The following is a 26762-nucleotide window of genomic DNA, read 5'->3' as shown; positions in this document are numbered from 1 at the left end:
GTTTCAACAATTTGAACAACTTTCTCAAATATATCAAGTTTGTAAATCGTATACTTAAAAAGGTATTAAATAAAAACTCAAAATTACTTTTTAAAATGCTCGTAACTTTTATGATTTCCATGCGATCTTGATGGTGTCTACAACAAAGTTTCTTAAAATAAAAAGATCAACAACTTTTGTGGAGACATAAAGTCTCTAAACTCATTATTTCAAGAAATAATTTTTTTTTATTTCCCTTCCAGGTGGAAAAATCACTTTTTTCTTTCAAGAGTTTGATAGATCATCAAAAAATATAAAAAATTTGCGAAGACATCAAATGTCTACCGTTTACCGATTGTTCGCAAATGCAAATAATTTGGATCGCTTATTAGGTGCATTTACCCCTGTGTGCGCCGCTGGCGTTTACATCTCATGCCAATGACGTTGAAATATTGAAAACTAATGATTGGAGTAAAGGTTGAACTTTGGGTGTATCTAAAGAAAAATCGGTTTTTTGAATGAAGTCGAAATTTGTTTTATGGATTCTTTTTGCAAAAAAAAACAATATTTTTTTAAGTATTTTTTTAACCCGAGTTTAAAAAATCCACAATACTTAATTTGAATTTGGATAAATTTCAGGACTTCAATATATTGCAAATTGGGTTGCCTTTATTTGCCATTTCGGAGAACATTTTCGAAGATGGGAAACACATTTATTTCAAATTTGACTTCTAAAGTAAAAATCTATAGGTTTATGAAGTTTTTTAATATCTCATTGAAACTTGAAGCTCGAAGCTTTCGAATATAAAAAAAAAGCTTTCAATTTCTAGGAATTGCTCCAAAACATGATTAAATCTAGTTTTTTTTAGTTATCCTTCTAACGTAAGGTTGCCAGATTGCCCGGTTTTATCCGAGTTTGTCCGGATATTTGAAACAAAATTTCAGAACAGTTCGGCCCGGCCTGGTTGCGCGGATTTCATTGAAAAATTCCCGTATTTTACCCGGATTTTTCCACTTTATTTGTCAATTAAAAAAAAATTAAAATATGTTGTAAATTTGTTTTATTTAGCCACCAAAACAAAAAATTTTAAGCAAATTTGTTTTTAAATTTTGACGAAAAAAATGTTTTTCTTTCAACTCTTTTATTTTAACTTTTTTTGAGTAATTTCAGGGTTTTGACAAAATTTGAGCGGATATTGCTCGGATTTTTGGTCTCGATTAAGAAATAAAATGCCCAGATTTTGCCAGGTTTTTTTTTTAAATAAAATTGCCCGGATTGTCCGGCCCGGATTGTCCGGCCCGGATACGTGTTGAAAAAATTCTAGCAACCTAATTCTAACTACAGATCCATTGGTAGAGTTCATAAACAACCGTTTTATTCTTCTGTTGTTATAAGAAAAAACACGATTAAATACATTTGACGGTGGATAGTGGCCTTTCTTAAATTCTGTAAAGTATTACATGAGACCCAAAATAATAAACAAATGATACAGTTTTAAATTATGAATCAATTACTTATGATGCTGAAAATCCACAATGAATCAATAATGAATTCTTAATTTTGGATAATTTGGAACCAATTGATGATTTTTGAATGGCTAGATCCTGGAAAATCCTATATGATCTCGTTCCTTACCAATTTTTTTTAAATAAGTATTATCTTAATGTGGAATAACAGCGAATGGCAATTTTTTTTATAAATAATAGAAATTTGAAAAAAATTTATACAATTTTAAAATGATGCTCAACCATGTGTTTCAAATTACTCATCATTTGCACTGAGTAATCACTAAAGTGAAGAATAATATTGAAAAGTTTGACAACAATAAAAATATACACAAAAATGCAAAATTAACAAAATTTAAATAAGACAAATTTTTGAAAATGGACTGAAATTACAAAATTGTCTTAATGCCAAATTTGTCAATTTTGTTATAGGTATGTGTCCATTTTTTGAAATTTTGTCTTTTGTTACTAGACCAAATTGAAAAAAATTAAACAAAAATATTAAAAAATGTGAAAAATAACAAAATTTGCAAACTTGACAAAATAAACAAAATTAGCATAATTTGAAAATTGACAAATTTGACAAAAATGAAAAGTAAAAAATAAAACAGACAAATAAGCTAAATGGACAGACTGACGAAATTAACGAAATCGACAAAAGTGATAAAACTCCTCCTATAATCATTTTGATCAATTTTGTAATTTTTTTTTGAATTTGGTGATTTTTTTTTCAATTTTTTCGTTATTGTCATTTTTGCCATATTTCTCAATTTTGTATTTTTTGTCAAATTGGAATTTTTGTCAATTTTGTCATTTTTTAATTTTTTTCTCATTTTTTGTCATTTCTGTTATTAAATTTTTTTCATCCGAAGTTCAACTTGATCAATTTTAGAATTTGTCAATTTTTTATAATGTTTGTCTTTCTTGCCAATCAAAATTTTGCCAATATTGCCAATTTTTAATTTTGTATTTTTTTCGATTCTCCAAATTCTGTCTATTCAGTTTATTTTGTTAATTTTAGCAAATCTTGTCATTTTTTTTTCCAATTTTCGAACATTCTTGCAATTTTTTAATTTTTGCAGTTGCGTTAGTTTCGACAATTCTATAGATTTCGGTAATTTATCATTTTTGTCATTTTTTTTTTAAATTTATTATTGCATATCATAAAACTTAATATACTGCGAACCAATTCAACAATTTAGTTATTGAGTCATTCTTCGTTCTTGAGCATTAACGACCCAAGCAACCAAAAGTCTCGTTAAAAAGGTCGAACAGAGCTTAATCAGCATAACCAATGTGCTGAAGTTCCTTTTATTCAGCCCAAAATTTAAGTTCTTATTGAAACTTTGAAGTTCCATTACAGATTTGAACGGCCTTCTATTCAGCCCACAAGTAAACGTTTAATTAGCGAAAACAAAAAAAAATAATTTTCCTCTCCTCTCTTACTATGGTAAGCCCATGTAGTGCTGCCGGTTTCTCGGCATCCATCTTTATTCCTCCCATCACCTCCCCCAATTGATCTGATTTAATTGCTTTGTTTTTAACTTTGAGCGATACATGCCGGCACGCACGCCAGTTCTGCTACACAATTATTTGATTCGCTTACTCAAGCAATCAAACAACCTAATGGAAAAAATTAGTTCTGGTACCAGATTTGAACCCGATCCTCCGAGATGATAGCCGAACACGCTGCCACGACGCCATGCCTGGATATTGCCTTGCCGGCAGCTGAAATTTGAAGTGGTTGTAAGTTTCCTAAAATACCCGCAAGGGCAGCCAGCGGCCAGCAGCAAAGATGCATCATGCAAGATGCATAAATCAATCATCCGTTAAAATAATATCGGTTTAAAAAAATGAAATTCCATGTTTATAACTGTTAACCATAAAATTATACAATTTCTTCTTTCTTCTTTCTTCTTCAAATTTTATTAATGAATATCTTCAACTGACTTTCAATGTGTGATAAATTCATGGTAAGTTAATACAGTTGGACGAAAATTTATAAAGTCAAAGTATTTATTCTTTTCAAAAACAATCATTTGCGAGTTAGCTTTAAGTTGTTCTGAGTTGAAATTTCAATCAAAATTATACATTTCAACAATTTCCGAGCTCCAAAAAATGATTTATTTATTATATGCCCTTTTGTGATGTTCGTTCACATTACATATTCATGTAATGGCGGACATGTCTCAAAAAGGCTATTTGAGGAACTTTTTGGAACTTCGAGTCCTTAGAAGGCCATTTGAGACCCAATATGTAACTTTTATTCCGAATGATGCGATTGTCATGTCACAAAAAAGGCTATTTGAGAAACTTCTTGGAACTTCAAGTTCACAGAAGGCTATTTGAGGAACTTCTTAGAACTTGAAGTTTACAGAAGGCTATTTGAGACCTAATTTGTAACTTTGATACTGTGTTGGTGCGTTTGACATGTCACAAAAAAGCTATTTGAGGAACTTTTTGGAACTTCAAGTCCATAGAAGGCTATTTGAGACCTAATTTGTAACTTTTATACTGTGTGGGTGCGTTTGACATGTCACAAAAAAGCTATTTGAGGAACTTTTTGGAACTTCAAGTCCATAGAAGGCTATTTGAGACCTAATTTGTAACTTTTATACTGTGTGGGTGCGTTTGACATGTCACAAAAAAGCTATTTGAGGAACTTTTTGGAACTTCAAGTCCATAGAAGGCTATTTGAGAAACATTTTGTAACTTTCATGCTCACATTAGAGAAAAATCGGTACCAATTCCCTTTGAAACCTTTGTTCAGCGAAATTCGAACTTTGGAGGAACGAGTTTAAGTAGATATGAGACTTTTGGTTGCTTGGGGAAGAATGCTCGATTGGCAACAACAAGATCAGAACATTCTACTGGATAGCCTCTACTGGATGTACGGTGTACAACGTGGGAAGAGTGGGAAGAGAAAAAGTATCGGAAAAAATGAGTCTCTTTCGAAATAAGTATATCTCGGGTAACAAGCCTCAAGTCAAACGACTTGTATTGTCGACCTTTTTTTTTAAAAAAAAAATAAAAACAATAATCGAAATTTCAAACGATTTTGTTTTTTTTTTTTCATTCTTTTATAGATTGAACAGGAAAAAACCATTTTTTTAGTTAAAAATCATTTTAATTGTTTTGCCAAGTTTCGGAAAAACGCAAAGAAAAAGAAGTACAAAAACTCACACTTTTACGCACAAATATATAGACATCGTCTTTTTTTTCTTTTCTTTTTTTTTATAATAGCGGCCCACCACACTCCCCCTTCACCAAAAGTCTCAATTGAGCCTCCTGGTAATGGACGCTACTGTTCTCAGCATGTCTGGCAGCAAAAGGCATTAAAAAGTTATATGCGAGCAAAATTTAATTCATGCTGAGAACGCATTAATAGGTTATTTAATGCGGGGAAATGTGACGATACTAATTAAACTAACTGACACCATGAATCTCAATGGAAAGAGATTTCCTTTTAAGAAATTCATGTTAAAATTAAATTTTACTATTCTTTACAACAACAATAAAACAAATTTACAAAAAAAAAATAAAATTAATAAGATTTTAAATGTTATACTAAATTTTACATAAATTATTGCTACAAAAATTTAAAAATAGGTACTTAAGACTAACTTTGTTCGACTTTTTTTTAACGACTTAATTTAGTTTTGAATATTTGGAGTAACTTGTTTTTGAACATGGAACGAGAATTGGTTTCTTTTAATTCGTTAGGTAAGGAGTTATATTTTGTAGGACCAATGAAAGAAATTCGTTTCTGACCTAAACTAGTAGATGATCGACATCGTTGTAATTGATTTAAATGGCGAGTATTATGTGTTCTTATTGCAGTCGAGAAATGAATATTTCGGATGATCGTTGTTGAGTGTAAACTATCAAAGACGTACATTATAGTTTGAAAGTCACAAATGTCTACTAGAGGTAAAATATTATGGGATGTAGTTGAGTAAATGAGTCTAGTTGGATAAAGCAAAGGAAGCTTGTAGATATTTTTTAAACACCGATTTTGTAACGTTTGAAGTTTTTGGAGATTTGATTGTGATGCGCGTCCCCAAACTAGTATAAGATAATTTAACAAAGAGTGAATGTGTGCATAGTAAAATTTGAGCAGAACATGTTGAGGTATGAAGTTTCTTAATCTCCAAAGTACACCACAGAGGGGGGAAATTTTTTTCTCTAAATTTTGTATGTGGCAATTCCAAGAAAGAGTTTCATCTAAGTGTAACCCGAGATATTTAAAGTTCTTGACCTTGAGTATCACAAACTCGTTAAGGTGTGGGTCCCGGTGGGGAGGTAAAATTTTTCTAATAGAATGAAATAACATGTACTTTGTTTTTTTGTAGTTTAATGAAAGAAGATTACTGTTAAAATACATGGATAACAATTTAAGATCATGTTCTAAATTGTCTATGATTGTGATTGGGGATTTCCCTGTATAGAAAAGAGCTGTATCATCAGCGAATAACCTTGCTGTCCCTATTAGTGGAGACATCGTCTGAACTCGTCGACCTGATTTGATAGGGACCTATGAAGGTAGGTTTACGACCCATGATTAATGATCTCCAAAATTAACCGATAACTCAACCTTTCTGTAAGAAAGACAAAACATGGAAAAACTTAAAAAAAAATGATTTAAACTCAAGAAAATACACAGGATAAAATTTCTTGCTCACAGCTAATATTAAAGTAAAATGTTCAATGTTATCAATAACAATAAAATAACTTATAGTTTCTCGATTTTCGGTTGATTTTTCTCGGTGATTCTAAAATAACTTCCATTTAGTTAACGTTTCTTTTTACTTTATTAAAAAAAATTAACCAGAACTGTTTCTGGTGGGGGGGGGGGGTCTGATGGGGTAATAAAAAATAATGCAAAAAATAATAAAGTGGAATAAACTGCATGGAAGCTTGCATGCAATGCAATTGCATGCTATATCATTGCACAAAACCTACAAATCAAGTACTTTTTTATCGAAAAATTCGAAAAATTCGGAAAATTCAAATATACAAAAGAGGATAAGACACCCATCTTCCACAACTTGTTATTTGCTTTCGTTATCTTTCGAATATTTATTCATTCCCCCCTTCTTGTTTTTTGGAAATTTCGAAGGGGGGGGGGACAAAAGAAGAAATTGATATTTGTTCCAGCCTTATGCTGGTTGTTTCACCAACACTTTTCAGTTTTGGGAAAATAACAAAAACGACCATGTTTTTCGACAGGCTACCCGTTTTTGTACCGAGGAAAATTCAAATTTTCAAGCTATCTACGCTTTAAGGCAAAGAAATTTAGGAAAAATATGAAAACTAAATGTTATTTTTACTGAGTCAATTATTATTACCATTTTAAGTACGTTTCTGAGCTAAAAATTTTGCAAACATACTTTTTGTTGGGTTTTTTTTCGGATTTGAACTACTTGTAAAACTGCTGCAGAAATCGGCAGCATCGATATAAAAAAAAAGCGTCATTACAATCATAAACATGGTTGTTACGAGGCCCCTCGTTTGACAACCAACCTCGACCATTAGTTTGACAGCAATAGTAGTAGGATAGATTAGTTCATTCCGAAATCTGTTAAACTTTTAAAGTTAGGACTGGGATAAGCTCTGACACATGAGACATTAAAAGACGCGAGATAAGTATACCTCAGGAAACAAGTCTCAAGTAAAACGACTTGTATTGTCGACCTTTTTTTGAAAAAAAAAATGTTATAAGCTTATAAGAAATTGTTGGGATAATTCCGGTATCATTATCTTTACAAGTGTGCCTTCTCATAATTCCTTTCCTTTACTTGCAACAGTTACCAGAGTTTAGTAAATGTAAGATAGATTTTCATTATGAACCAAACAAAATCATTATTGAAATTAATGATTAAATTAAAAGATATCTTATTGAAAAGTTTAATATAAGTTTCATCGAAATATGCTTGTTGAATAACAGACAATTAAAAAACATTATATTGATTACATTGTTGTCGTCAGCTTTTAATGCTCATATTGGCAGTGTTATTATTTCTGGACAGCAATGCATTCATCTACCAGTTATCCTTTTTCATTGGAAGCCAATCATTCACATTTTCCTCTGTTCTCAGTGATATATTATCGCCACCTGTTCATTGAATTGATTGTTTCGTAAAACCTTTTTCGGTGATCCATTTCAGCCAGCAGCTGACGCCATTTTAATTGCCAGCAAGTTTAACAAAAGGAGGAAATCGAGTAACGACACAGAAATATGAAAAAAAATCTTAATTCGTCAAATGCTCTCATTCAATAACGTTGAATGAAGATAAAATTTTAATCTCCTGACCTCGATTCCGAGCGCATTCAATCCATTCATGTTCCAACTTCTCTTCACATTTGTTCAGTCTGCCGCCCCATTCTCACGTGACGAACAAATCAACTTTTGCTCCATCATTCTGGCTGGGATGGACCTACCCTCGGGATGGAATCATTTCGATTTCTGGTTCGATGATCCGGGAAACCCACCTATCGGTCAGGAAGCTGTGCTGTGATACCACCCCCGCTTTTGATGTTATCGGGATGATTGTTTCTCCCTCAACGAAAAAGGCAATGGTCCTGATGATGGCACTGCTGGTTGGCTGTTTTATGGGCAAATCGTGGATGTACTGCTTGGTTTGAATCGATCGATTGGCTTCTGATGGAGCTTGTCTGCAGTCTGCAGCAGCAGTCGTCGATGAAAATTTTATCCTCCCCCCTTCAAAACCCCAAATTGCTTTGAGGAAAAATAGTGAAATAAAAAAGCTACTACGGATATCATGGGAAATCGATTTCGGTCGAACCATAAATAAGCGTTTTGTATCGTAAAGTTTTGGCAATCATGTTTTGGTGTTTTGTTGCTTCGTTCAAATTCGGTTTATTTTTACAGTTAAATGCATTAGCGAATTATTTATGTTCTAACTCATTAGGAAGAAGGTAAAATCGAAATAAATTGGAAAATTGTCAATATTGACTAAATTGACATAATTGACAAAATTGACAAAATTGACAAAATTGACAAAATTGACAAAATTGACAAAATTGACAAAATTGACAAAATTGACAAAATTGACAAAATTGACAAAATTGACAAAATTGACAAAATTGACAAAATTTACAAAATGGACAAAATTATCAAAAATAAAAAAATTGACAAAATTGACAAAATTGACAAAATTTACAAAATTGACAAAATTCACAAAATTTACAAAATTTACAAAATTTACAAAATTGACAAAATTTACAAAATTAACAAAAATTACAAAATTTACAAAATTTACGAAATATTCAAAATTTACAAAATTTACAAATTGATTAAAATTGACAAAATTGACAAAATTTAGAAAATTGACAAAATGTACAAAATTAACAAAATTTACAAAATTTACCAAATTGACAAAATTGACAAAATTGACAAAATTGACAAAATTGACAAAATTGACAAAATTGACAAAATTGACAAAATTGACAAAATTGACAAAATTGACAAAATTGACAAAATTGACAAAATTCACAAAATTGACAAAATTTACAAAATTGACAAAATTGACAAAATTTACAAAATTTACCAAATTGACAAAATTGACAAAATTGACAAAATTGACAAAATTGACAAAATTGACAAAATTGACAAAATTGACAAAATTGACAAAATTGACAAAATTGACAAAATTGACAAAATTGACAAAATTGACAAAATTGACAAAATTGACAAAATTGACAAAATTGACAAAATTGACAAAATTGACAAAATTGACAAAATTGACAAAATTGACAAAATTGACAAAATTGACATAATTGACAAAATTGACAAAATTGACAAAATTGACAAAATTGACAAAATTGACAAAATTGACAAAATTGACAAAATTGACAAAATTGACAAAATTGACAAAATTGACAAAATTGACAAAATTGACAAAATTGACAAAATTGACAAAATTGACAAATTTGACAAATTTGACAAAATTGACAAAATTGACAAAATTGACAAAATTGACAAAATTGACAAAATTGACAAAATTTGACAAAATTGACAAAATTGACAAAATTGACAAAATTGACGAAAGTGACAAATTTCACAAAATTGATAAAAAATGGACAAAATTGACCAGATTGACAAAATTGACAAAATTGACAAAATTGACAAAATTGACAAAATTGACAAAATTGACAAAATTGACAAAATTGACAAAATTGACCAAATTGACAAAATTTACAAAATTGACAAAATTAACAAAAATAAAAAAATTGACAAAATTGACAAAATTGACAAAATTTACAAAATTGACAAAATTCACAAAATTTACAAAATTTACAAAATTTACAAAATTGACAAAATTTACAAAATTAACAAAAATTACAAAATTTACAAAATTTACGAAATATTCAAAATTTACAAAATTTACAAATTGATTAAAATTGACAAAATTGACAAAATTTAGAAAATTGACAAAATGTACAAAATTTACAAAATTTACAAAATTTACCAAATTGACAAAATTGACAAAATTGACAAAATTGACAAAATTGACAAAATTGACAAAATTGACAAAATTGACAAAATTGACAAAATTGACAAAATTGACAAAATTGACAAAATTGACAAAATTGACAAAATTGACAAAATTGACAAAATTGACAAAATTTACAAAATTGACAAAATTGACAAAATTGACAAAATTTACAAAATTTACAAAATTTACAAAATTTACAAAATTTACAAAATTAACAACATTTACAAAATTTACAAAATTTACAAAATTTACAAAATTTACAAAATTTACAAAATTTACAAAATTTACAAAATTTACAAAATTTACAAAATTTACAAAATTTACAAAATTTACAAAATTTACAAAATTTACAAAATTTACAAAATTTACAAAATTTACAAAATTTACAAAATTTACAAAATTTACAAAATTTACAAAATTTACAAAATTTACAAAATTTACAAAATTCACAAAATTTACAAAATTTACAAAATTTACAAAATTTACAAAATTTACAAAATTTACAAAATTTACAAAATTTACAAAATTAACAAAATTAACAAAATTTACAAAATTTACAAAATTTACAAAATTTACAAAATTTACAAAATTTACAAAATTTACAAAATTTACAAAATTTACAAAATTGACAAAATTGACAAAATTTACAAAATTTACAAAATTTACAAAATTTACAAAATTTACAAAATTTACAAAATTTACAAAATTTACAAAATTTACAAAATTTACAAAATTTACAAAATTTACAAAATTTACAAAATTTACAAAATTTACAAAATTTACAAAATTTACAAAATTTACAAAATTTACAAAATTTACAAAATTTACAAAATTGACAAAATTTACAAAATTTACAAAATTTACAAAATTTACAAAATTTACAAAATTTACAAAATTTACAAAATTTACAAAATTTACAAAATTTACAAAATTTACAAAATTGACAAAATTTACAAAATTTACAAAATTTACAAAATTTACAAAATTTACAAAATTTACAAAATTTACAAAATTTACAAAATTTACAAAATTTACAAAATTTACAAAATTTACAAAATTTACAAAATTTACAAAATTTACAAAATTTACAAAATTTACAAAATTTACAAAATTTACAAAATTTACAAAATTTACAAAATTTACAAAATTTACAAAATTTACAAAATTTACAAAATTTACAAAATTTACAAAATTTACAAAATTACCAAAATTACCAAAATTTACAAAATTTACAAATTAAACAAAGTTTACAAAGTTTACAAAATTGACAAAATTGACATAATTGACAAAGTTGGCCTTAAGAAGAAATTGACATTTTTTTTTTTCAAAATATCTCAATTGGTAAATTAAATTGTCACAACTATGGAAAAGGCTTGAAATGTAACGAAATTGACAAAAAAGAAATGTGAAATTTTCTTTGTTCGTTCAGAATTTATGAAACTTTGCAACAAAATTGGCTCGTATTGACCACAAACTTTCAAAACACTGATAGAAAAATAACGCTTGCAAAATGAAAATAAGCAAATAGTCACATAGAAGCCAAATTCATTAGAGGCAAATTCATAATTTTCACAAAATTTGTTCAAAATTCACATGAAACGATGCAAAAATAGATAAAAAGTCGATATAATTGATTTTTTTTATTTTGTTGGAAGTTACTTCACCCATCATCAACATAGAACATATTAAAAATCAATTGAAATCATATTGACTAGAATAAAAAATTAATAAAACATCAATTTATCATTTCACATTCAAATAAACATTAAAGTTGTCATAAAACTGATGTAAAATTAAAATAAATTGACGAAAAATTAACTCATAATTGTATTGTGTTTCAAATAGTTCAAACAAAAGTGAAAAAGAAATCATAAAAATGTTTGTCATAAAATGGTAAAAAATATATAATAAAAAGTATAAAGGACAGGTCAGGTCACTTTTATTCTTTGCTCCACATCTTCTTTATCACAAAAGATTAAATGAAAATAGGATTTGGTACATTTTTATCGTATCATCGGGCAATATTTTTTTACGATAAATTGTTTTAAATAAAGTATTATTTTTCAAATGACTTTTATCGCAACACACATCCGAGATATTGAGAGAGGCCCACGTTTCCCCATGGTCCACGATATCTCCTTATCAAATTGACACAAAAAAAATACATGAAACTGGAATACAATTTATCTGGAGAATATAAAACCTTGAAATAATTAACACAAAACTTATCAACCAATAACATTAGATAAATTTCAGGTAATTAGATAATTTACAATAAATACACATAAAACAAAAACACTTCGAGCTCCTTTAAAAAAATGAAAAAGTGATAAAAATTGTCAAAAAGTGAACATAAAATTGACACAGAACAGAGAAAAAACAAAGATAAAACTGGGAATATTTGAAACTAGTAGGTATATTAAACAAATTGAAACGAAATTAACGAAAACACTGATCTCGTAAATGAAGAGATATCATTATGAAATAAAATAAAATTGACAACAAATTTTCATACTTAGTTGGTGAATACTCAATTTAAGCTGATAATATCTATTTGATTTTCAGACGAGTTCAGACAAAATAGACTCATACGATGGAATTCCATTTTTTACTGATAGATGGGTGTAGATTTTTGAGACCATCAAATTAAGAGTAAATAATTTTAAACTTCAGTCCTTCTATTGATTTTGCAAGATGATTTTTATGCTTATTTGACTGTATTTCTATGTTATTGATTGAAGATGAAACATATCATCAAATTAATTAGAACTCTTATACAATTCAATGATTTAAGAATTTCATTACCTCAACGTTTTTTTTTTGCTAATTTCAATCTTTGATGTAGAAAATGTCCACCTCCCGTTTCTAAGTTATTCAACCCAACGTCCTAATACAATAATTAATAGCCCCATTATCGATGCGACAATCGAGTCATCAAATTCGGAAATTTAACCAATAAAAAAGAAAAGCCACCCGTTTGATGGACAGGACAACATTATTGATCCAACAATTATCATACGGTTTCAGGGGGCGGTTTTCCCCCGAATCTGGGTTGATTTCCACAGACAGAAATCCCGTCTCGACCCGACCCAAAAATGGATAAACCTCTGGCCGGGAGACGTCATGTGGGTTCGTTGTGATTTATTAATGACCTATCTGTCTCTATTGGTTTCTATCTGTGTATGTATATGCATGGAGCCACCCTCACCCAAACCAGCTTTCTTCCAGCTCTGATCCTTTCATCCTGGCCATTACAAAACCCAATGTTTGGTCAGCGCAACCGCAACTCGCGAGGATGATTATCAATTTTTGGTTTTATCGATGTTTACCGATCCGGGATTGATAGTTTGCAGTTGGGGAAAAAGGTAGAAATTGGAAGAAAAGGGTATGAATAAAGAAATTTACCAATTTTTGGAAGGAATAAGAGCGGATTTGATGATTTAAAATACGAATTTTTTAACCTAATAAATATCGGAACTGAAAACAAGTGAGAAAATTTAAAAAAATATAACGTTGTGTGATTATTTCTCGAACGGATTAATTCGGTCAACCTGATGGCTTTTCACTCAATGCACAACAACCCATCTCTGCAGGTGGTTCGGTATTTATATAATTTTCGATACCCTGCTAGGAAATCCCAGCTCTGGGAGTTCGATTTCAAAGCCTTATAGGTTAGCAAAGTACCGGTTGCTAGAAGGTAACAGATTGATTTGTAAATAAGTAATATCCGGGGACCGTTTTGATGGCGAGTCTGACCACACATTTATTCAACACGTGGAGCAGTATTAATTTTTTTTTTGAACATACATTTTGAGTAAGTATATCAAAATGACATTCCAAGCCATCGACGACATACAAGTGGATTGGATAATAACCTGAAACCGGAACCAATATCGTAATTGAATGACGCAGGAATTCCATCGTACGCATGAAGCGTCTTCCGTTTTTATTTGTCTGTCTGTATCAACGAGCTACCCACAACATAGGAACATGAAACGAGTCCACGTTTTTTTTTTTACAAACGAACAAGACACGCGGAAAGCTCAACAGATACGTATCCAAAAGCTTCCTCCGGCTTCCGATATGTGTCAAATTCAGATGGGACCCTTGAGGCGGAGTACGTTTGTTGTTGTATGGCTGTCTCATGTGGAGGGGCTTGGGTCTCGGTCACGTAATGCCAACGTGTGGAAATGACGGATCCTTCTGGAAATGGATTCGTCATCATTATCATCGGAAGAGAAAAAATACATAATTTCAAATGAAGGTTTTCCGTTTGGCGAGTTTTATCGGCCTTGTATAATGTGCTGATTTGAACCGGGAAGCTGATGATAATGAAATAGATGTTATTAAAATGTTTTTATTAATTTTTTTTTTCAAAAACAGCATAATTAATTTCAAACTCTATCAATTGATGATGAGATGACTCAACTGATGCCCTCTGATCTGAATCTACTGCAATCATGGCATGTTGGCATTTTTGTTACATGTAGAGGAGAGCTCGCTGCGATCATTAGTTGATCTTAAGAACAATATTCCTCCCATTCACTCGGTCCATGGCAGCCGTGTTCCAATTTCTTCAGCATCTCACATTCTCCGAATCACGCTTCACTTGGTCTAACCACCTCGCTCGTTGCGCCCCTGCTCGTCTCGTTGCGTCGCGCGAGCTCTTGGATCATCTTTCGACTCCACACTTCGTTCTCCTGCACGCCGCCAAAGATGTTTCTGATCTATCGTCGCTCGAATACTCCAAGTGTGCGTTCCTGCATTCCATCCATCGTCGCCTTGATCAGTCTTGTCAGCTTCCCGAATAAATCGTTCTCGTCCATGGTTTTTCACAGCTCGTCACGGTCAATCGTGTCGTATACGGCTTTGAAGTCGATGAATAGATTATGTGTAGGGACTTGGTGTTCGAGGCATTTTTGGAAGATTTGCCGTAATGTGACGATTTGGTCCGTCGAAGACCGTCTCTCCATAAAACCGGCCTAATGACTTCGCATGAATCTGTTTTCATGTGGCGTTAGGCGGCGGAGTTGGATTCGGGACAGCACTTTGTAGGTGGCATTTGGGACAGTGATCGCTCGTTAGTTCTCACCGTACAATTTGTCGCCCTTCTTGTAGACGGGGCATATTACCTTTTCCTTCAACTCCTACGGTAGCTGTTCTGTGGCTCCAACTCGTCATTGGCAACGCCGGCGATGTAGCTTTCTCCCATCGTCTTGGTCTTCAGCATGTACGCCGTTCATCTTTTGATCACCTTACGTTTGTCCGTCAGGATGCCCCCGTCCTTATCTAGGCACATTTAGGCTTGCGAAACAAAGCCTTTGCGGGATGCGTTGAGTATCCGATGGAACTTTCGTATTTCTTGGCAACAATGCAGCTGCACCAGCTTCTCGAGCTCATTCTACTCCAGGGGGCATTTTTTCTCCTGGAAAATTCGGACTAGCTGCCTCTTCCTCTGTCGGTGATTTTCCACGTTTTGACGATTTGACGGTTTGAGGCCCGTGCGGCACCCTATTCATCGAACACCCTCCTACACTCCTCGTAGAACCATCTGCCGCGACCTCAGGTTGCTTCATTCGTGCGATATTTTACCAAGGCGGGCGTCGGTTTCATGTGTTGTTCACTACGGAGAGTTTTGGGTGCATCTTCACCATCACCAGATAATGGTCTGACTCGATGTTTGGCGCCTCGACAGGATCTGACGTCGATGATGTCTGAGATGTGCCGACTGTCTATCAAAACGTGGTCGATCTGTGATTGCGTTTATTATGGTGCTAGAAAAAAGTACTACGTGCGGCCATTCGTTTATAGGCGGCGAAATCTATGGGTCTGAAAATTAAAACCGTAATTAAAAATTCTATAAAAATCATAAATCATTAAGTGAAATTTCATAAGAAAAGCTAAAACCTGTGCAGCGGAATGACACAATAAAATAAAATACACAATACACTGAACAGGAATTACCATACCATACAACCATACAACACTTACAAAACACACACCTGAACACTCCAGGACTCGTATTAATCACTAAAAACAATTTAGACGAGCCTGGAGGAAAATCCAAGAGGAGGGAAAACTACGACCAACAACTTCCTCCTCCACTTGGATCGAGTGTATCTGTAGTGAATCAAAGTAGACTTCCGCAAGTGTCTTGCGCGTTTACTACGGGATATCATTACCCCACGCGTTGATCCGAGTAAAGGAAACGGAAGGCTGTAGCCACGATAGCGCCGATATCTATCGGGCTCAGCTAGGAATAACGGAAGAATTGACCGTATCGGAGTTAGGCGTCTCCACGATACTCTGACCACACTCAGCCGCATCGCTCCTTGAGCCAGGTCAACAACGGGGCTAGAATCACGATAACGCCGAATTATTTCGAGTCCAGGAGCGTAGACGGTTCCGACTGGTTTCTTGATATTGTTAAGCAATATCGGGCACAGTCGAGTAGCGAGCTGTAGGCCGTCAGTAAACCCAGGCGGCATCCCTTAATCCGGTGCAGGTGCACGAATATTGTTCCGGAATCTGAAGTCTGGCATCGAGGTACCGATTTCCCCTGGAAAGCGTTTGCGGTCTTTCATGCGGTGCCGCAGAAGGCAGTACAGGACCTAGAATCGGGAAAACTCACACGACACACCACACACTAAACCAAAAGTTGATTGTTGGAAAACAAGATAAGGACAAAGATCAGGTTAGAGAACAAGGGAACATGCCGAAAAATTATTAAGAATAATAAATTGATCTATTTTCGGCACTCTTACCCTTGAATTCTTTATTGAGCTAGAAAGCCAAGTTAGAGAGTCTTTAGAGAGTCCATGTGGCTGAACGGGCTGTGGCCGTAACACAAGAGCTTGCTACAAGGATAAGAATCGGAATTGCAAAGACAAGAAATGATATGACCACTTTTTTTTAGTTTTTAAGCCAGGTGGTAAATCCATTTTACGGCTTGCATTCTAAGGTACGGCGAGCCACCGCGTCCCCCTCGTTTGATACTCTGGGTCCATGGGAGCACTTGGACGACTCATGATACAATGCTAAGGAACACTGTACCCCCTGCGCCATAAAGTCCACCTGGGGCCACTGATCTTTGTTCCCACCTCGAACTGTTTGACATACTTTGCTTCAAAGGTGGAAGGTCAATTCGCGCTAGTGCGCTCCAAGGCAATACTGGTTTCCGAATTCTCTGTCAGCAATACCTCATTCTAACACAACTCGATGCGCAACCCCTCCTCTGACGAGTTAAAACCCGACAGCTCATCGTGTGAAAGACGTTCCCATGTAGCGCAACTACTAACTTTTTGGATCTAGTCCAGGAAGTCCAGAAAAACAAAGCGAGTTGTCGACGACACTTCCTCTGTTCGAACACGCGGATCAGGAGACCAGCCTCCTAAAACACGTGTAGGACTCAGACTCCTCCGAACTTTCTAGTATTGACTTAAGTCACCACTCAGCGCGACTACTCGATTTTCAAATCGGGTGCTTTACTCCCCGAAGCGCAAATCGAGCTGTAGAACTCATCAGGTCGCACTCGCGGTTCGGGCGCATCAATTCCGGAAACGCGTGTGGAACCCAGACACCTCCGGCATAAAACTGTGTCTCACTAACACTGACGTGTAAAACACGTCTCCAAGTGATCGGCCCACCATTCACCACCACTTTGCGCATCTACTCGTTTTTTGAGCCGGGTCTTTACCCACCAAAAAGCAAAACGAGTTGGCGATCGCTCTCCCTCCGTTCACGTCAGCATTTCAGGGCCAGACCCCCCAAACGCGTTTTGGACCCTTACCCTCACACCCGAGTACTGATACCTAAGTACCCGGGTGCACCACTTCTTCCGCGCAGGTTTGGCAGACCCGTCGACGGCCTCTAGTGGGTTTAGTGATAGATCTCTTGGCCGTACATCTGCAATACGCCGGACTTACAGACACGTTTCCGCCCTGGACCACGAGAAGGTTAAACTACCAGCCCAGAGCAATGAATGATATGACCACTAATCGAAGGTTGGGTGTATGGGGTCTCGAGTTGCCCATTGTCTACCATTTGCCAGCCACAGTTGATCTACATATTCGGGTGATTACTCGGCGTTACTATTCTATCAGGCTCACCTGCACTATTGATTTGAGTAACAGTTGATTGCTGATTAAGCATTTTGTCCCGATCAGGTGTGATATCAAAGATGATATGATCTTCTTAGCACTTATATGCAACCATAAGTCTTGTGAGCTTATTAACTTTCACCAAAGTAGAGTCCCGTTTGCCGCTCGTAGTGTTGGTGATGTTTGCTAACACCTTTCAGTTTTGAGATCAATAACTTCAGAAAACGACCATGTTTGTCGGCCGGCTGCCCGATTTTTTGTTTTTGAGTATATTTTTACCGTCTGATCTGTACATGCGATAAGTAAGTACAGAGTGTGCGTGAAAAATGTCAAAAACAGTTTCAGATGCTCATTTTTTAGAATCTTCAGAACCGACAGTCACTGTTTAGCCTTTTGAAATGCTATTTTGTTGAACAATGGCCGGTTAAGAAACCGGTTTAAAAGGAGGGTGTCCCACATCGAATTGCATTACTTTGCAAACGCTTTAGGAAATCAACCATTGTAAATTTTTGCTTGAAAATTTTCATGATCAAAGCTGGGAATGTATTGTTTACAATGTATTTTTTTGAATTTTCTGTATTTTCAAATTTGAAAAAAATGAAAGTTTTCAAAAAGCAACAGTATAAATTTATATTGCGGAAACTTCAGAAAAAAAAACTACAATCTTTCAACGGGGCGTGAGAAAAAAAACTTGAAGTTCTGTGAGCATCTCAAAAAGGACAATTTTGAGGAAAAACCAAGAAAAGATAGATTTTGTATAGAAGAAGCTGTTTCCAGATGTTGTACTAAATTTTACAATTTAACTGACAGTATTCACGCGCAGATCTGAAAAATAATCTGAAAACCATTCTTCTGTCTGCCTTCTGAGTTTGAGAAGATGTCTTACCATTTTAACTTTGATGTCAGCAAAACATTTTTGCAATCTTTCAAAAACAAACTTACCTCAAAAAAACTTTCTTATTTAATTCTTCTGTTGTTTTCCTATATTGCAAGCTTTTAATCGAATGATGACATTAATTGTCTCGCTCAACACGTTTGTTGCCAATTGTATTGCCGGGCCCGAACAAATTCCCGGAGCGTGAAAGTTCAAAGACAAACTCCAAGATTTCCAAGCTCCGGCGTCGTTATTGGTTCATTTGAAAGAAGGAGATACTCAAAACTGTACATGGAGATAATGTTGCTAGTTCCCAGCAATCTTTCATTTATTTCATTGTGCAATGTTGATTACCTCGAACCAATCACGCAACCATTATTTCATAGGCAAGAAGGGGCCACAGGTGGACTGTTCTTGAGCTCAAACTCAAGAACTCCGAGATTTTCAAACTGTGTGGCTTAAGTCACAGTCCGTGGCGAAAAGGATAGCCTTCATGTCTTCTAAACCAACGGTCATGAAATCGAATCCCGGTCACGGCATACATAGTACATTTTCTGAGGGTTGGTGGATTTAGTATTAGAAAGATGCTAGCCATCATATCCTCGAAATATGTACGCTTAGAGTTAAGTTAAAGAAATCTCTTCGAGGAAACATCAAGTTCCATTGAGATCCTGTATGTGTTAACTTAAGTTAGATATCGTCACCCGTTCTTTACGTGACGGGCCCACCCCGTCTGATCTGGCGGTGTATGTGTCATAAGCATAGATATGCAACCCATGAAGAGTATTCAAACTTGTTGAAAACGCAGGTTATGGTGGTGGAATAGAGTTATCTTTATTCAGTTTCGTCAGTGAGGTCATTAGAATACAACCATATTAATTAGCGATAGCTAATTGTCACTTCCCAAGTAACAATTTTAGCTTTATTATGGTCAGCAAAATATCGTTTGGACTATCGCATTAATCTTCATAAAAAGCTAAAACGCATTCTATAACATCACCTGGACTCTAATAAAGCCAAAATCAGGCTATTTGGCCCTACCCTAGAAACGTCATCAAGACATATAATTGTAAGTCATAAATGTTGGTCACCAAAGCTTTTAAAAAGCTATTATAAAACATGTTAGAAATTTTTGTTTTTTTCGGTTCTGTCAGTTCTCGGAGTTTTTTTTTTATTTTTTCCAGCAACCATAATGGTTGATGAATGATGATTGCATTATTCAGATATGATCTGGTAAAATTAATAGCTAAAAAAAACCAATGTTTTAACCATATATTGAGCTTCTTTTCTACTGCCAGTCAAGATTTTAGGTAAAATGTATATGAAATAGTATCTTAAAATAAATGCGCCTCGTCAAATCTGATGGTCAATCATGATGGAATTGATGGAAAAAGGCCTGAAAATTTTTTTTCCAATGCTTGCATTGTGAATCCATCAACATGGCGTCATTTTGTGCCCTTCGATTTTGCAACCAACATGGCGTGAGTCAATTCATAGTTTTATTATGGTTTAATGATGACCCCAAAAAAAGCTACGATTTGACGTTTCTCTCGCAAGCCAACCAATTACACGCTAAGGTTGAGTTCCTCATTTCTGAGTTGTTAATCATTAGTACAGTAAATGAGGACAGACTTTTTGAATGAAAAGGGATTGGTTTTGAATGACCCGTGGAATAAATCATGAGTTGAAGTCAAATTTCGTTGTATGGCGCCATCTTGAAATCCAAGATGGCGGCTTCCGCTTAACTTTAAAATGGTGTAAATGACTTGAAATCGCATGAAATCCCCAACAAAATGGGTATCGGGTGAAAGGGCTAAACGAGTAGAAGTTGAATTTCGCTATCAGACGCCATCTTGAAATCCTTAATGCTGACAAAAAGTCGCATTAAACCACCACTACACGGGTATTGGGTGAAAGGGCTAAACTAAAAGTCGATTTTTTTCTTTCCGACGCCATCTTGAAATCCAAGATGGCAGCTTCCACTGAATTTAAAATACTGTTAATCAATGGAAATCGCTTGAACACAACTTTTTTCACGTAATACTACATTAAAACTACTATTTTAAGACAATTTAGATCATTTTAAATCGCTTTTATTATTTTTTCATCATGTTTCTAATGCATTTAGCACTTTTCTTGTTTTGTTTATAGTTTTTGTTTTTTTTTTGCCATTTATGTAATTCTATTATTCCTATCATGCTATTATGTTTAAATTGTATTGGTCTTATTCTAGCGAAAACTATAAGGTTATGTTGTTTCTGTTAACCGTCTGATTTAGGCACATGTGCCAAATTCGATGTTGCGAAAATCGAATGTTGCCAAAAACGAACGGGGTCTGTATTGTGGTGGTTTTTGTGGGATTTTCAGTCACTTACAGATTTTCAGAGAAACGCGAAAACAGATATTTGACTTCTATCATTTTGCCTATTTGGGAGTTTCATGCTATTTTCATTCATTTACAGCATTTTTAAGTTTAGCTGAAGCCACCATCCTGGATTTCAAGATAGCGTCAGAATGCAATAATAAACTTTTTATAGCTTATCCCAATTGACAAACATCCATATTTTGCAGGTTTCAAGCGATATTCAATGATTTAGAGCATTTTTAAAGTTTATAGAAAGCTGCCATCTTGGATTTCAAGATGGCGTAAGATAGCAATATTCGACTTATACTCGTTAAGCCCTTCCACCCACTACCACCTGGGTTTCATGTCATTTTAAGTCATTTATTACATTTTAAAGTTTAGCGGAAGCCGCCATCTTGGATTTCAAGATGGCGTCAGATAGCGAAATTCAACTTCTACCGGTTGATTTCTTTCAACTTATACCCCTATAATATAGGTTTAATGCGATTTTCAGTCATTTACAGTATTTTCAAGTTGAGTGGTAGCCGCCATCTTGGATTTAAGATGGCGACGGGCAACGAAATTTGACTTCTACTCTTTTTCTACTCTCTTATTACTTTAACCTAATAACCATATTGTGAAGGTTTCACGATATTTTCAGTAATTTACAGCTTTGAAAATAAAAGCGGAAGCCGCCATCTTGAATTAATGATGGCGTCAAGCAACAATTTTTTTTTCCTACTAATTGGGTCCTTTCACTCAATACTCATATTGTAAAGATATTCATAATCCAAACATTTTTTTTTATTATTCACTTTTCTTAGACTTGCTTTGACCTCAAACTAATAAGGTATCTTTCTCTACCATTCTTGCAGGTGTGCGGAAATGCGCTTAGGGGGCGCCCCCGGTGGCGGAGACCCCCTAGCGATGGGTGCCGGGAACGATTACGCCGAGCTGTGCGACCTGGGCCCGTCCCGCTGGAGCTCCAGGAGCGGCTACCAGCAGGTGAACTCGCCGCCGGTCAACTCGATCTACCACCACACTGGCGGCGGCGGGGGCGGCAGTCTAGCTGGGGTCGGCATTGGTGGCGTTGGCGGCGTCGGCGTCGGCCCTGGCACTGGTGGCGGATCCATCTCCGGATCCATGCCCGGTGGCGGCGTCGTCGGGAGCACCATAGGCGGCGCCGTCGGCTCCAGCTCCGGGGCCACGATCCGGTCCAACAGCTTCGAAGCCGAGGACGTCATCGGCCCCTACGGGAGCACCCGGATCGGGAACAGCACAAGCTCCCTGCGCGGACGATCAGGTTTATATTACTCACCACCCGGTACTTCATATACAATAGTAGAAAGAGAAAGACCACACTCTCCTCATTATTATTATAACACAGCCGGTGTCCCTTCCAAAGGAGGTTCATTGCCAAGTAGAAGTAGTTATTTAGAGTCAGCTAGCTTAGGTGTTTCAACTGGTGCAGGTAAACTTTAGTCGACTCGAGACAATATTAATAATACGTTTTCTCTCGTTACTCGTTATTTCTTCTCCCCTGCCCTCTCTTTTTCATTACCTCAAACCTATAGTGTATTCTTAGTCACTCTCCCCAAGTTGCTGCTGGCATTTTTTCACTCCCCCTTTTAATCCCTACTTAAAACCATATGTTACCCAACCATCTTATATAACTGTTGTTACTCGTTACATTTCCCAGTTTACGGAATGCGATACATTATAAATCACTTTATTTAAACCTGTATTGTCACCTTCGATCGTGTACTTTTGATCTTGCATCCGTTCATCTATTTATAGCTGATGAAATCAGTTTCACTCTCCCTACGCATACTATCGTGTACTGTTCCCCTGTAATGTCGTTCGGTATGATAACTTTCTATCTCTTCCTCCTCGTTCATTCCTTCGCACGGTTGTTTTGTGGTTCCGTACTCTAGTTATCGAACAGTAAACGATGCGTTGTATTGGTTTTAAGCTCCCGGTTATAACGTATCGTTTACCGCTATTTTGAAGCTGTTGAACTAGATCTAGCGTTGATAGATCATTTAGGGTTATTATAGGAACTAGTAGATCTACAGTAGATTGATTGGATAGTCTGAACTCATGCGATGTCACCGTACTGTTCATACATCATCGAGTTTTAGTATACCATTGGATATAGAAAGCAGACCGTCCATCACTCTTTGAAAAGATAAGGGGTGTTTCTAGTGCCGAACAGCATGCGTTTGAATTCATAATGTATGGTTTGAAGAATGAATGTCATTCCTTGTCAGTTTTTTCATCTTTATATGGTAAAACAACAAAATTGTTTTCCGATGAGCTCTTTTATTCGTTACAAACCCGGTTGTCTTCGATAAATTGTAAAAATTTTGATGTTTTATAGTTTACCCGAACTACGTCAAATAATATAGACAGCAAACCACTCATCGCTCTTTGAAAAGATAAGGCGAACTTTTTGTTCCAAACGGCATGCGTTCGATTTCGTAAAGGATGTCATTTCAAGCCATGTTTTTGTCGGTTTGCTCTAGAATACTGAAATTTTTGTCTGTTGACCTTTTTTTTGAAAAAGTTTTAAAAAATCATTAAATATTTGAAATTTAACTCAAATTACGTTTACCATTCGTATGAGTTCAGCCTTGAGTTTCTAGTCCTCTAGTTCAGCAGCACCTGAGCATGTCGTAGTCCCATCTGCCCCCGTTGAAACCCTTGTTTTTTGGGTTCGTTGAAAGTCCATCGTTGTAGAACCGCTGCGCACTAAACAGCTGTCGGCCTCCTTTCAAACCCCAATACACATACAAGAACAACAACAACACTGCAACAATTAACCTCCCAACTTCTTCTTCCATGCACATAGCTAACAGTTTGTCTTAAATTTGTTGACCCCTTATGCTCATTTCTATAGTTTTACGAGAGCAACTGGAACATCCGCAGTGATGAGTCCGAATAACGTTGAAATTTTTGTTTTCATAGAAACTAGTGAAACATCCAGTTGTAATCGTAATAAAGCAAATACCATGGCATTTATTACTGCTCAATCTATTTTCTGAACGCAATCCTAGTATGGTGCCTAGAATAGCTCGTTACTCTATCTAGTTCTTTCATACCCCAATCCAGATGTACAAGTTCTTCTCAAGATTCGTGAACTACTTGTAGATTATTTCTACAAGAATTTTAATCTTGGGCAGACTTTTTCATCTAGTATAGAATCTACAGTTTCAAACTATCCTCTTAGTATCATTATCCACATAGACTATTACACTGAAGAAAAAAATCTGGTAAAATTACACTGCTTGCCATTATGTCTTGATAAAGTTTTCGATAAGCCTCTAATGAAAAAGGAAATTTAAGTCGATTAAAATTCGTATTCGAGAAAACACATCCTATCCTTTATTTACACGCCCCAACACCCAATACTCTACAACCTTTTCCTATAACGATAATATTAATTGAAATAATAAAAATCAATAACCAAAAGTCAATTGGTTTCCCTAAAGTGCGCGGTTTCCTGTAAAGAATCTATGTTCATTCGATGTTGCCTGAACCGTTGTGATAAAAAGGAAAAAAAATCTCTCTTCTTATGTAGTGTGCAAGTGAATTCGACCTGACGTTCATCTTTCTTCCGATGGACGACAACGGTGATCTTCAAACCTGTTCTCGTAGAAATCGTAGCTCGTACCTTCAGCGGCAATCTTCGGTTTTTCGTTTTCCCCTGTGTGCTCCATGGAATCGTTGTTGATAGCGACGTTCTTCGTAGTGATGCCCGTGTTGATAATTGTTGATTGATTGATTGATTGACCCGTCCTCTTCGAAGCTAGACGAAGATCTCCAAAGAAGTTTTGTTCGACTATTTCTATCAGCCCTCTTCTACTTCTTACAACCCCGACTGTATGTAGGTTTTTTCTTTCTAATATTAAGACAACGAAAAACATTTTGAAACGATCTGTTAACTTGAAACAACGCCTTTCCGCTTCTCTTCTTCTTCTTTCTCTTTCTTAACAAATATAAAAAAAACAATCTTCCGGAACCAAAAACCCAATCTCCTTTTTAAACCCTTAAAAATTCTTCATAACATTGCAAAAACAATCTTAATGAACTCCAAAAAAAAACAAAACTCGAACCAAAACACCAAATTCAGGAACAGTTCCAAATTCTACCAGACATAATGGTAAAAAGCGGCCTATCTCGCCAGAGCAGGTCATAAGATTGTTTAACACAGCTAGTTCGTCTTCTTCAGTTCCTACTAGTTATCATAGCAATGGCACGCGGCACGATCGAGGCCGCCGCAGTCCTGCCAGCAGTCCGCCTTCTACCACCCACCAGGTAAGAGATTCCTCAAAAATATTATTATTTGATTCCAAAAACTTAACTTGTTCGTTTTCGTTTAACAACTCATTGAACAACAGATCTACCGAGATCGGGAACGGGATCGAAGCATTCCGAACATCCACCAGCTGACGACGCGGACGGTCAACATGTCCCGGGACCAGCAGACGGATGCCAGCCATGGTTTTGGCATCTGCGTCAAGGGGGGCAAGGATTCCGGTGAGTAGATTTTTTTTAAATGGTTCTTCCGGTCTATTTTCCTTTAAGTTTCTTCACAAACCTTAAAAAGTTTATTGTTTTTGGAAGTTTGAAAAAAATCTATTCATGTAATTTTCATTCGACCAAAACTTGGATCGGAAACTGTGTATAACTAAGGTAGAGGGCTTTTATCCTGACTTTTCATGAGAACGATTCAAATATTTGACTGACTTTCTGAGAATAACTCTTTTATACCTCAACCCACACTTTGCCGCTCGTAAAAATAAAAAAAACTTATAATTCCGTGTTTCAACTTACAAGTAGCAACATGGAAACTTAGCCAAATGGAATACTATGGAGTTCAAAACTATGGACTTGCCTTTGTCACGGCAGACATTCGGGACTTTGAACGCTTCAACTCGGATGATTCCTGACAGTCACGACATGATCGAGACCGAATCGAGAAGCTTTCTACCCGTGGGTATCACCCAACAGTGCGTGTGGGTACGACGGATTCTCCGGACGATGTCACCGAGATCGACGAGGTTTTCGTCGGTACGCATCTTTTTATTTGTTAGTTGATCACCCAGAGGGTAAATTTTGCAATTCTGCATTGCATTTCAAGGCACGGTGAGCCACCGCTACTCTGGATCCATGGGTGCAATTGGTCAACTCATGATACTAAGCACTCCTACGCCATAAAGTCAATCTGGGCCCTCCGCTCATAATTCCCATCCGGACCTGCATCGAAGGCTGTACCCGAGATGTGAGACCAAGTTCGTGCTTAAGCGCTCATCGGCTAACTCAATTTCAAGTCAAAACTCCAGCATATACGATGTTCAATCCAAGACTAACGTCTGGCCTTTACTCATAACTCGAGGCTTGCTTGGTTCCCACGACTATCGTGCACTCCGCCTCTGTTC

General features: G+C 35.0%; 1 protein-coding gene across 12 annotated transcripts in view; it reads left to right on the top strand.

Annotated features, from left to right (window-relative positions):
• LOC129747966 (whirlin) overlaps positions 1-26762 on the top strand; it is a 427024-nt gene that overhangs the window by 147403 nt on the left and 252859 nt on the right. For 9 of the 12 annotated variants that reach the window (XM_055742403.1, XM_055742401.1, XM_055742402.1 and 6 more), the window contains exons 3-5: positions 22197-22792; positions 25454-25638; positions 25722-25860. In XM_055742403.1, coding sequence (XP_055598378.1) covers positions 22207-22792; positions 25454-25638; positions 25722-25860 — 910 coding nt within the window. In that variant the 5' untranslated portion in view covers positions 22197-22206. The remainder of the gene's footprint in view (positions 1-22196; positions 22793-25453; positions 25639-25721; positions 25861-26762) is intronic. The other 3 variants (XM_055742407.1, XM_055742406.1, XM_055742405.1) reach the window with 3 other exon arrangements.

The sequence above is a fragment of the Uranotaenia lowii genome, chromosome 2, assembly GCF_029784155.1.
Source record: "Uranotaenia lowii strain MFRU-FL chromosome 2, ASM2978415v1, whole genome shotgun sequence".
Lineage (NCBI taxonomy): Eukaryota > Metazoa > Arthropoda > Insecta > Diptera > Culicidae > Uranotaenia > Uranotaenia lowii.
Note: the sequence above shows the minus strand (reverse complement) of the source record. Positions and strands in the feature narration are given on the sequence as shown.